We start from the raw sequence: 11632 nt of genomic DNA, 5'->3' as shown, positions 1-11632 counted from the left end.
GTGGCAACGCTGGGATTCGAACCCAGTAAATCTGGCTGCAGACGCCATTTTGCTATGCAGCCTCTCATAGAATCTACTTATTCTCTATGCTTATTGTGTATCCCACGCACACACTGTAGGATGTAAGTTCCAGGAGAAGCTGCTCGCTGCTTTGCCGTTAGAACCCCGCCCTGCACAGAGCAGGCGCTCGACCTATGGAGAAATAAACAGCCGCTTTCTCTCCCGCGCAGGCGCATCGGGAAGGCTAACGGAGCCTCCCCCTTCCTGCGCCGATTGGTCATCGCCGATGACTGACGGAGGAGTGGTCGCAGGCGCACCAGGCCGGACCAAAGGCGGCTTACCCCATTCTAAGACCCTGTTCCCTATGTCTATTGGCCATTGCTTATGACTGACGTATCAAAAAAATCCAATGGAAAGCAAGCTCTTCGGGAAGAGGGCGGGCCCCGCGGGCAGTCAAATTTGCGCGGGTTGGGGCCTGGCGTAGTCATGGCCGCCTTCCGCGACATAGAGGAGGTGAGCCAGGGGCTGCTTAGCCTGCTGGGCGCCAACCGCGCGGAGGCGCAGCAGCGAAGGCTGCTGGGGCGCCACGAGCAGGTGGTGGAGCGGCTGCTGGAAACGCAAGACGGTGCCGAGAAGCAGCTGCGAGGTGAGGGTCGGAGCGTGGGCGCGGGCCCACGGGGGACGGGGCCCGGGTGCTGGGAGGGGGCGACCAGGCCGACCTCAAAACCCCTTCTCTCCTGGACTCTCCCATCTCCTGCCCTATCCCCCCTGGGACGGCCCCCTCTGAGCCTTGGTTTCGCCGTCTGAGAAATCGGCTTTATGACAGCAACCATCCCCCACCCCCCAGGGGTTTAGTGGTAAATATAGGAGCCTGGAGGGGTTGGCCCCTTCTGAGCTCTCCGTGAGCAGGAGCTGGCGGTCTCAGGGTTTGAATTGGGGCTCAGGAGTCAAAGCTCCGGGTTTGAATCCTAGCACCCATCCCCATGTCCGCTGTGAGACTTGAGGTGAGTTTCTTAACTTCTCTGTGCCTCAGCTTCCTTCCCTGTCAAATGGTTGTGACAATAGCCCATCCCTTCTTCCTGAAGGCATTCAGATTTTTTATGGAGCATCTGCTGCTGCCACGCCCTGGGCTCACCGCAACCTCCACCTCCCGGGTTCAAGCTATTCTCCTGCCTCAGCCTCCTGAGTAGCTGGGATTACAGGCGCTTGCCACCACACCTGGCTAATTTTTGTATTTTTGGTAGAGACGGGGTTTCACCACGTTGGCCAGACTGGTCTCAAACTCCTGACCTCAGGTAATCTGTCTGCCTCGGTCTCCCAAAGTACTGGGACTGCAGACCGGAGCCACTGTGCCCGGCCCATCTTCACTATTTTTAACTGCACAGATCAGTGGCGTTAAGCACATTCACACTGCTGTGCAACCATCCTCACCATCATCCATCTCCAGAACTTTCTCATCTTTCCAAACTGAAGCTCTGTCCCCATGAAACACTCACTCCCCATCCCCTTCTCAGACCCTGGCACCCACCAGGGTTCTACTTTGTGTCTCAAATTTGACTCCTCTAGGAACCTCACAGAGGAATTGTACAATATCTACCCTTCATAGTGGAATCATACAATATCTCCCCTTTTGTGTCTGGCTTATTTCATGGAGCATAACGTCCTCCAGGTTCATCCATGTCATAGCCTGTGTCAGAATTTCCTTTCATTTTGTGTACTTACTGTGAGACGGAGCCTCACTCCATTACCCCGGCTTGAATGCAGTGGTGTGATCTTGGCTCACTGCAACCTCTGCCTCCCAGACTTAAGTGATCCTCCCACCTCAGCCTCCCAAGTAGCTGAGAACACACTTATGTGCCACCAAGCCTGGCTAATTTTTGTATTTTTAGTAGAGATGGAGTTTCACCATGTTGGCTAGGCTGGTCTTAAACTCCCAGCCTCAAGTGATTGCCCGCCTCGGCCTCCCAAAGTGCTGGGATGACAGGGGTTAGCCACTACGCCTGGCCAGAATTTCCTTCCATTTTAAAGCTGAGTCATATTCCATGATATAGAAGGATGGACCACATTGTGTTTATTCATTCATCCATCCATGGGCACTTGGGTTGTATCCACCTTTTGGCTGTGTTGAATAACGCTGCTATGAACACAGGTGCCCAAATATCTCTTCAATACTGTATTTTTATTTCCTTGAGATGGAGTCTCTCTCTGTCACCCAGGCTGGATTGCAGTGGCGCGATCTTGGCCCACTGCAAGCTCCGTCTCCTGGGTTCACGCCATTCTCCTGCCTCAGCCTCCTGAGTAGCTGGGACTACAGGTGCCCGCCACCACGCCCGGCTAATTTTTTTGTATTTTTTTTAGTAGAGACGGGGTTTCACCGTGTTAGCCAGGATGGTCTCGATCTCCTGACCTCATGATCCACACGTCTTGGCCTCCCAAAGTGTTGGGATTACAGGCATGAGCCACTGCGCCCGGCCATATTTTCTTCTTTTCTTTTTTTTTTTCCCGAGACAGTCTTACGCTGTCGCTCACGCTGGAGTACAGTGGCGTGATCTCTGCTCACTCTGATCACTGCGACCTATGCCTCCCTGGTTCAAGCAATTCTCCTGCCTCAGCCCGCCAAGTAGCTGGGATTACAGGCATGTGCCAACACGCCCAGCTAATTTTTGTATTCTTAGTAAAGATGGGGTTTCACCATGTTGGCCAGGCTGGTCTCAAACTCTTGACCTCGTGATCCGCCCACCTCGGTCTCCCAAAGTGCTGGGAATATAGGCATGAGCCCCCGCGCCCAGCCCAAGACTCTATTTTCTTTTTTTTATTTTTTTGAGACGGAGTCTCGCTCTGTCACCCAGGCTGGAGTGCAGTGGCGCGATCTTGGCTCACTGCGAGCTCCACCTCCCGGGTTCACACCATTCTCCTGCCTCAGCCTCCTGAGTAGCTGGGACTACAGGCACCCGCCACGCCCGGCTAATTTTTTTTTTGGTAGAGACAGGGTTTCACCGTGTTAGCCAGGATGGTCTCCATCTTCTGACCTCGTGATCCACCCACCCCGACCTCCCAAAGTGCTGGGATTACAGGCGTGAGCCACCGGGCCCAGCTAAGACTCTATTTTCAATTCTTTTTTGTATTCAGCCAGAAGCAGATCAAATGGTAATTCAAAGTTTGATTTCTGAAGAACCGCCATACAGTTCTTCCTGACAGCTGCAGTGCCAGGGGTTTCGGATGCCTTATACAGTCACATTTTATGAAGAGGCCTGGGCTGAGCCTTGATTGGCCTATGGAGCCAGTCCACGGGGTGGCTCAGCAACGGTGTTCCTGGCAGCGTGGATTGCAAATGCAAAGGTCAGGAGGTGAGAATGAACTTGGCAAGCAGAAGATGAGCTCAGCAGCCGCCTGACTGCCAGGCCTGGTGAGCGCCCAGGAGGAGTCTGAATATTATCCTGAGTGTGATGTCCCAAGCAGGCTCTTCCCCCCTTCCCTCCTCCTCCTTCCACCCCTCCATTAACTCCCCCTCTGATGGCTTGAGAAGAAAGGTGTGACTCAGCCAGCCTGGCTGTGAGCAGAATGGATGAATCTGGGGCCAAGAAAACTGAGAGTCAGGATCCAGGGATCCTGGGCTTTGGGTCAAACAGATCCAGTTCACGTCCTAGGTTTGGAGCTATGTACCTGTGGGCGAGTCACTGAACTTCTCTGTCTCTGGACCTGTTTTTCATGTCGCAGATGTGGAGCAGAGGAGTTAAAGTACACCCTCAGGCTGGGTGTGGTGGCTCACGCCTGTCATCTCAACATTTTGGGAGGCCGAGGTGGGTGGATCACTTGAGCACAGGAGTTAAAGACCAGCCTGGTCAACATGGTGAAACCCGGTGTCTACTAAAATTACAAAAATTAGCTGGCCGTTGTGGCGCTTGCCTGTAATCCCAGCTACTCGGGAGGCTAAGACAGGAGAATTGCTTGAACCTGGGAGGTGGAGGCTGCAGTGAGCTGAGGTCACACCACTGTATTCCAGCCTGGACAACAAAGCAAGACTGTCTCAAAAAAATAGGTGGCTCGTGCCTGTAATCCCAACACTTTGGGAGGCTGAGGCGAGCAGATCACCTGAGGTCAGGAGTTCAAGACCAGCCTGGCCAACATGGTGAAACCCCGCCTCTACTAAAAATAAGAAAATTAGCCAGGCATGGTGGCGCATGCCTGTAATCCCAGCTACTTGGGAGGCTGAGGCAGGAGAATAGCTTGAACCCAGGAAGCAGAGGTTGCAGTGAGCTAAGATCATGCCACTGCACTCCAGCCTGGGCAACAGAGCAAGACTCTGTCTCAAAAATAATAATAAAATAAAAGTTTAAAAAAAAAAAAAAAGGCTGGGTGCGGTGGCTCACACCTGTAATCCCAGCACTTTGGGAGGCCAAGGCGGGTGGATCACAAGGTCAGGAGTTCTAGACCAGCCTGGCCAACATGGTGAAACCCCGTCTCCAGTAAAAATATAAAAATTAGCCGGGCGTGGTGGTGGGTGCCTGTAATCCCAGCTTACTCAGGAGGCTGAGGCAGGAGAATCACTTGAACCTGGGAGGTGGAGGTTGCAGTGAGCTGAGACCGTGCCATTGCACTCCAGCCTGGGTGACAGAGCGAGACTCCATCTTAAAAAAAAAAAAAAAAATCCCCTCAGTGAGCTGTGTGAGAACATGTCAAGTAGGAGCACCTTATAATGAACAGCCATGGGGTAGAGATTACTACTCAGGGAAGAATTCAAGAAGACTTGGTTGTCCTTCGGGAGGGCGGATAGACAGCAGGTGGGAAGGCTGTGTGAGCCAGCCAGAGCCTCAGCTGTCCTAACAGGAAATCAGCAGGCACCATCTGAACCAGGCCCATCAAGAAATAGCAGCATAAGCAAGTTACTTAGAAATGTGGAGGCCAGTGCCAGAGAAAACAGCCAAAACTTGAAAGTGGCTGCTTCAGAGGGGCGGAGAGGCTTGGAGAAGGGTGTGTGCATGTGTGTTTATGTTTGCAGAACCATATACATGTCATACTGTGATTAAAAATAACTTAATGTAAGTTTCTAAAACCTAAACATGGGCCCTTTGGGAAGCTTTTTTTTTTTTTTTTTTTTTTTCTTTTTTTTGAGACAGAGTCTCGCTCTGTCGCCCAGGCTGGAGTGCAGCGGCGAGATCTCAGCTCACTGCAAGCTCCGCCTCCTGAGTTCACACCATTCTCCTGCCTCAGCCTCTCGAGTAGCTGGGACTACAGGCACCCGCCACCACGCCCAGCTAATTTTTTGTATCTTTAGTAGAGACGGGGTTTCACCGTGTTAGCCAGGATGGTCTCGATCTACTGACGTCGTGATCCGCCTGCCTCGGGCTCCCAAAGTGCTGGGATTACAGGCATGAGCCATCACGCCTGGCCTGGGCATTTAATCTGCATTCTCTGAGTTGGCAGCTTTCTAGAAAGGAACAGTAGCCATCTTTATTTTGTTTTGGTTTGGTTTGGGTTTTTGAGAAAGGGTCTCTCTCTGTCACCCAGGCTGGAGTGCAGTGGCACAGTGACAGCGATTATGGCTCACTGCAGCCTCAACCTCCCTGGTTCAGGTGATCCTCCCATCTCAGTCTCCCAAGTAGGTGGGACTACACGTGCACACCACAATGCCCAGCTAATTTTTTGTATTTTTAGTGGAGATGGGGTTTTGCCACATATCCCAGGGTGGTCTCAAACTCCTGTCCAAGCGATCCTTCTGCCTTGGCCTCTCAAAGTGCTGGGATTCCAGGCATGAGCCACTGTGCCCAGCCACCAGTAGCGTTTTTTTTTTTTTTTTTTCAGATGGAGTCTTGCTCTGTCACCCAGGCTGGAGTGCAATGGCTCGATGTCGGCTCACCGCAACCTCTGCCTCCCAGGTTCAAGCGATTCTCCTGCCTTGGCCTCCCAAGTAGCTGGGATTACAGGCATGTGCCACCACGCCCGGCTAATTTTGTATTTTTAGTAGAGATGGGGTTTCTCCATGTTGGTCAGGCTGGTCTCGAACTCCCGACCTCAGGTGATCTGCCTCGGCCTCCCAAAGTGCTGGGATTACAGGTGTGAGCCACTGCACCTAGCCTTTTTTTTTTTTTTTTTTTTTTTTTTGAGATGGAGTTTCCTCAGCCCCCTAGGCTGGAGTGCAGTGGCGCGATCTCGGCTCACTGCAGCCTCCACCTCCTGGGTTCAAGTGATTCTCCTGTCTCAGCCTCCCAAGTAGCTAGGATTACAGGCACCTGCCACCACACCTGGCTAATTTTTTGTGTTTTTAATAATGACGGCGTTGCCATGCGCAGTGGCTCACGCCTGTAATCGCAGCACTTTGGGAAGCTGAGGCGGGTGGATCACGAGGTCAGCAGTTTGAGACCAGCCTGACCAACATGGTGAAACCTCGTCTCTACTAAAAATACAAAACATTAGCTGGGCATCGTGGCAGGCGCCTGTAATCCCAGTGACTTGGGAGGCTGAGGCAAAAGAATCACTTGAAACCGGAAGGCGGAGGTTGCAGTGAGCCGAGATTGCGCCACTGCACTCTAGCCTGGGCAATAAGAGCAAAACTCCGTCTCAAAAAAAAAAAAAGACAGGGTTTTGTTGACCAGGCTGGTCTCGAACTCCTGACCTTAGGTGATCTGCCCACTTCAGCCTCCCAAAGTTCTGGGATTACAGGTGTGAACCACCATGCCCAGCCTAATTGTTTTTAGTTTTGTAGAGATGGGATCTCCCTATGTTGCCCAGGCTTGAACTCTTGGCCTCAAGCGATCCTCCCGCCTCAGGCTCCCAAAGTGCTGGGATTACAGGCATGAGCCACCATGCCTGGCCAACTATTTTGTTATATTTTAGGTGTGTGAAGAAGGATGAGGTTTTATTTTTGGTGTATTTAAATGTGTTTTGGTGAAACAGTAGTTGTACAAGTTGCCAGTAGAACTCTCTGGACACAGGGCTGCAGTCAAGAAGAGGCATGTTTCTTGCCAGTGGAGGCGGCGAACCACCTTCTCTCTGCTTTCCTTGGGGAAGGACAGACCTTAGGGAGCCTGCTTCTCTCCACCCTACAGAGATCCTCATCATGGAGAAGGAAGTGGCCCAGAGCCTGCTCAACGCGAAGGAGCAGGTACACCAGGGAGGCGTGGAGCTGCAGCAGCTGGAAGCCGGGCTTCAGGAGGCTGGGGAGGAGGACACCCGTCTGAAGGCCAGCCTCCTATATCCTTTTCTGCTAGGGGATCAGCCTTGCTAGAAAACACGCATAGGGCCAGGCGCAGTGGCTCACGCCTGTAATCCCAGCACTTTGGGAAGCCCAGGTGGGAGGATCACTTGAGCCCAGGAGTTGGAGACCAGCGTGGACAACAGAGACCCTGTCTCTATAAAAATAAAAAAATTAGGCCGGTGCAGTAGCTCACGCCTGTAATCCTAGCACTTTGGGAGGCCGAGGCGGGTGGATCACGAGGTCAGGAGATCAAGACCATCCTGGCTAACACAGTGAAACCCTGTCTCTACTAAAAATACAAAAAAAATTAGCCAGGTGTGGTCCCAGCAGGAGAATGGCGTGAGCCCGGGAGGCGGAGCTTGCAGTGAGCCGAGATCATGCCCCTGCACTCCAGCCTGGGCAACAGAATAAGACTCTGTCTCAATCAGTCAATCAATCAATAAGCTGGGCATGGTGGTACATGCCTGTAGTCTCAGCTACTTGGGAGGCTGAGGTGGGAGGATTACTTGGGCCTGGGAGATTGAGGCTGCACTCCAGCATGGGTGACAGAGCAAGAGCCTGTCTCAAAAAAAAAAAAGGAAAGACCAGTTGCAGTGGCTCACATCTATAATCCCAGCACTTTGGGAGGCCGAAGCAGACAGATCACTTGAGGTCAGGAGTTTGAGACCAGCCTGGCCAACATGGTGAAAGCCTGTCTCTACTAAAAATACAACAATTAGCAGGGCGTGGTGGTGTGCGCCTGTAATCCCAGCTACTTGGGAGGCTGCGGCTCCAGAATCACTTCAACCTGGGAGGTGGAGGTTGCAGTGAGCTGAGATCGTGCCACTGCACTCCAGCCCGGGTGACAAAGCAAAACTCTGACTCAAAGAAGAAAGTGTGCGTAGATAGAGCCAAGACCCTGGGCTTCCCAGCTGCAGTCAGCGCAGGGGCAGCCCTCTCTCAAAAGCCGGGGTCCTTAACGACCTGCCCTACTCAGCTCACCAGAGAGCTGGAAGAGCTCAAGGAGATTGAGGCGGATCTGGAGCGACAGGAGAAGGAGGTCGACGAGGACACGACAATCACAATCCCGTCGGCCGTGTAGGTTCTGCCAAAACATGTGCCTGCCTGTGCCTCCTTGTGCAGTCCGGCTCTTGGTTGAAGTTGGTGCTGGGTAACTTTCTTTCTTTTTTTTTTTTTTTGTCTTCCTGTACAGGTACGTGGCTCAACTTTACCACCAAGTTAGTAAAATTGAGTGGGATTATGAGTGTGAGCCAGGGATGATCAAAGGCAGTATCCTTTTTGGGGAGCCATTTTAACCCTTGTGCATTGTAGGTGGGGACGTAAAATGGTGCATAGCAAGACCCTGTAAAAATCAGCTGGGTGTGATGGCGTGCATCTGTAGTCCCAGCTACCTGGGAGGCTGAGGTGGGAGGATCACTTGAGGCCAGGAGTTTGAGACCAGCCTGGGTATTAGTGAGACCCCATGTCTATAATAAATATAGTAAAGTATAGCAGGCCAAGCGTGGTGGCTCACGCCTGTAATCCCAGCACTTTGGGAGGCCGAGGCGGGCAGAAGACCTGAGGCCAGGCGTGGTGGCACATGCCTGTAGTCCCAGCTACTCAGGAGGCTGAGGCATGAGAATCGCTTAACCCCAGGAGGCGGAAGTTGCAATGAGCTGAGATCGCACCACTGCACTCCAGCCTGGCCTACAGAATGAGACTTTGTCTCAAAAAAAAAAAAAAAAAAAAAAAAAAAAGTAAAGGCAGTATAGTTTTCCCCGTGGGGCTGTGTGAGGGTCTGTGTGTCCCAGGCTTTCCTTACAGCTGTGCCTCAGTCCATCATGGCCCCAGTGTGGCCCAGCCCATCCACCTGGACAGCACCCAGCTCTCCAGGAAATTCATCAGCGACTACCTCTGGAGCCTGGTGGACACTGAGTGGTAGCCAGGAGCCTCGTGGCTGCGTCTTGCACCCAGCCGGCATCTGCCATGGTTGGGTCCGTTTCAAATGAAATGTGTGGACATCGATTTTTTTTTTTTTTTTTTTTTTTTTTTGAGACAGAGTTTCACTCTTGGTGCCCAGGCTGGAGTGCAATGGCACGATCTCAGCTCACAGCAACCTCTGCCCCCTGGGTTCAAGTGATTCTCCTCACAGCAACCTCTGCCCCCTGGGTTCAAGTGATTCTCCTGCCTCAGCCTCCCAAGTAGCTGAGATTACAGGCATGTGCCACCACGCCCGGCTAATTTTTTGTATTTAGTAGAGATGGAGTTTCACCATGGTGGTCAGGCTGGTCTTGAACTCCTGACCTCAGGTGATCCACCCGCCCGCCTCGGCCTCCCAAAGTGCTGGGATTACAGGCGTGAGCCACTGCGCCTGGCCTTTTTTTTTTTTTTTTTTTTTGCTGCATTTCTTTTTCTCCTGATTTCGGCCTCAGCTCTTAGAGTGGCCTCAGCTAGGTAACCAACGGGAGTCGACTTATCTATGCCAGGCCTGCAGTTTCACATCTGTGACGGGATGGGACAAATGACACCGTGGTATTTGATGACAGCTCCCAGGTATTTCAAGGTTGGCCCTTACTCATTCAGGGGGTATGTTTGAGTGCCACGGTGTGCCCAGACTCTGCTAGGCACCAGAGAGAAGATATGAGTGACATGGATCTCCTCCCACTGCTGACGGAGGAATCAGCACAGAAGCACACAACACTCTAGAACCCAGAGAGAGGTCCAGATTGCAACAGGAGCCACACCAGAGTGTGCAGGCTTCATGGAGGACAGAAGCGACTTTTGTGCCAGGACTTAAAAAGATAAGGAGGCCAGGTGTGGTGGCTCATGCCTGCAATCCTAGCACTGCAGGAGGCAGAGGCAGGCAGATCACTTGAGCCCAGGAGTTGGAGACCAGCCTGGGGAACATGGCAAGACCCCATCTCTACAAAAAAATTTAAAAATTTGGCCTGGAGCAGTGGCTCATGCCTGTGATCCTAGCACTTTGGGAGTTAAAACAACACTTCCCAGCCGCCCTTGTAGTTAAGGTCCGGCCAGTGAAATGTACATGGAAGTGTTACGTGACACTTCTAGAAGGATTCTTAAAAGACAAGTACACCCTTTCTTCCCCCTTCCTATTTCCTGGAATGTGGGCGTGATGGCTGGAGCCCTGGCAGTCATACTGCCACGTGTACGGACGACTGCAGTCCCTTAGGGATGACAGGAGTCTGGTTCCCTGATGATGGCAGAGCCAGATATCAGCACAGACTTATTTAAATGGGGGAGAGAAGGGGGAGAACCAATCTCAACTTCTACCTTGTGTAAACTGCTGGTTTTGGGGGTTTTCTATGACAGATACCAAAATAAACCCTAACTGATTGAACATGTACTCCAGTCCAGGGCCAGCCAATCAATGTGTTGTTCATCGTTCTCCCATCCTCGGTGTTTTGGGTACTGCTAAGGAAAGGAGGCGTGCACACCACCTGCCTGCCTGAGGGAGGAGAGAGGGAGGTGGGGTCCCACTGACACAGTTGTCCCTGGATACAGCTTTGCCCTTGGATGTGTTAGTTCCGTGAACTTGGGCTTGGGTTTCATCATGTCCCTTTCCACGACTGAACTTAAGTGCAGTTCTTAATCAGAGAGGGGCGTTTTTAGGCAGAGGGAACAGTAAGCTTTAACAGCATCTGGTGGTGCATGCCTGTAGTCCCAGCTACTCGGGAGGCTGAGGCAGGAGGATCACTTGAGCCTGGGAGGTTGAGGCTGCAGTGAGCCACGGTAGTGTCACTGCACTCCAGCCTGGGTGACAGAGTGAGACCCTGTCTTAGAAAGGGGCCAGCTGTTGTGGCTCATGCCTGTAATCCCAGCACTTTGGGAGGCTGAGGTGGGCAAATCACTTGAGTCCAGGAATTCGAGACCAGCCTGGGCAACATCGCGAAACCCCATCTCTACTAAGAAAAAAATAAATTAGCTGGGCATGGTGGTGCCTGCCTGTATCCCCCGCTATTCGGGGGCCTGAAGTGGGAGGATCGCTTGAGCCCGGGAAGTTGCTGTGGTGAGCTACGACTACGCCACGTCACTCCAGCCTGGGTGACGAAGTGAGACCCTGTGTCAACAACAAAAAAAAAGGGGGCTGGGTGCAGTGGCTCACGCCTGTAATCCCAACACTTAGGGAGGCCGAGGTGGGCGGATCACAAGGTCAGGAAATCGAGACCATCCCGGCTAACACGGTGAAACCCCGTCTCTACTAAAAATACAAAAAATTAGCCGGGCATGATGGCAGGCACCTGTAGTCTCAGCTACTCGGGAGGCTGAGGCAGGAGAATGGTGTGAACACAGGCGGCAGAGTTCGCAGTGAGCCAAGATCGAGCCACTGCACTCCAGCCTGGGCGACAGAGCGAGACTGTCTCAAACAAACAAAAAAAAAGAAGGGGCCGGGCATGGTGGCTCATGCCTGTAGTACCAGCAACTTTGGGAGGCCAA

General features: G+C 52.4%; 1 protein-coding gene across 2 annotated transcripts; it reads left to right on the top strand.

The window, feature by feature from the left end:
• The first annotated feature begins 440 nt into the window (after positions 1-440).
• Positions 441-10541, top strand: SPC24 (SPC24 component of NDC80 kinetochore complex). 2 transcript variants are annotated; one of them, XM_024236728.3, is made up of 5 exons: positions 441-646; positions 7047-7191; positions 8168-8272; positions 8388-8412; positions 9607-10541. In XM_024236728.3, exons 1-5 carry the CDS (start codon positions 487-489, stop codon positions 9697-9699), a joined length of 528 nt encoding a protein of 175 aa, XP_024092496.1. In that variant the 5' UTR covers positions 441-486; the 3' UTR covers positions 9700-10541. The 2 variants fall into 2 exon arrangements, with proteins under 2 accessions (XP_024092496.1, XP_002828721.2); XM_002828675.6 differs by having other exon boundaries at positions 8388-8464; positions 9010-10541.
• The last annotated feature ends 1091 nt before the right edge of the window (positions 10542-11632 follow it).

This window comes from Pongo abelii, chromosome 20, assembly GCF_028885655.2.
Source record: "Pongo abelii isolate AG06213 chromosome 20, NHGRI_mPonAbe1-v2.0_pri, whole genome shotgun sequence".
Classification (NCBI taxonomy): domain Eukaryota; kingdom Metazoa; phylum Chordata; class Mammalia; order Primates; family Hominidae; genus Pongo; species Pongo abelii.
Note: the sequence above shows the minus strand (reverse complement) of the source record. Positions and strands in the feature narration are given on the sequence as shown.

Excerpts from the sequence above, each read along its gene's own strand:
- SPC24 (XM_002828675.6), top strand. The coding sequence starts at position 487 with ATGGCCGCCTTCCGCGACATAGAGGAGGTGAGCCAGGGGCTGCTTAGC. Across the intron at positions 7,192-8,167 it reads CGTCTGAAGGCCAGCCTCCT|TCAGCTCACCAGAGAGCTGG; the intron begins ATATCCTTTTCT and ends GACCTGCCCTAC. Across the intron at positions 8,465-9,009 it reads GCCAGGGATGATCAAAGGCA|TCCATCATGGCCCCAGTGTG; the intron begins GTATCCTTTTTG and ends GCTGTGCCTCAG.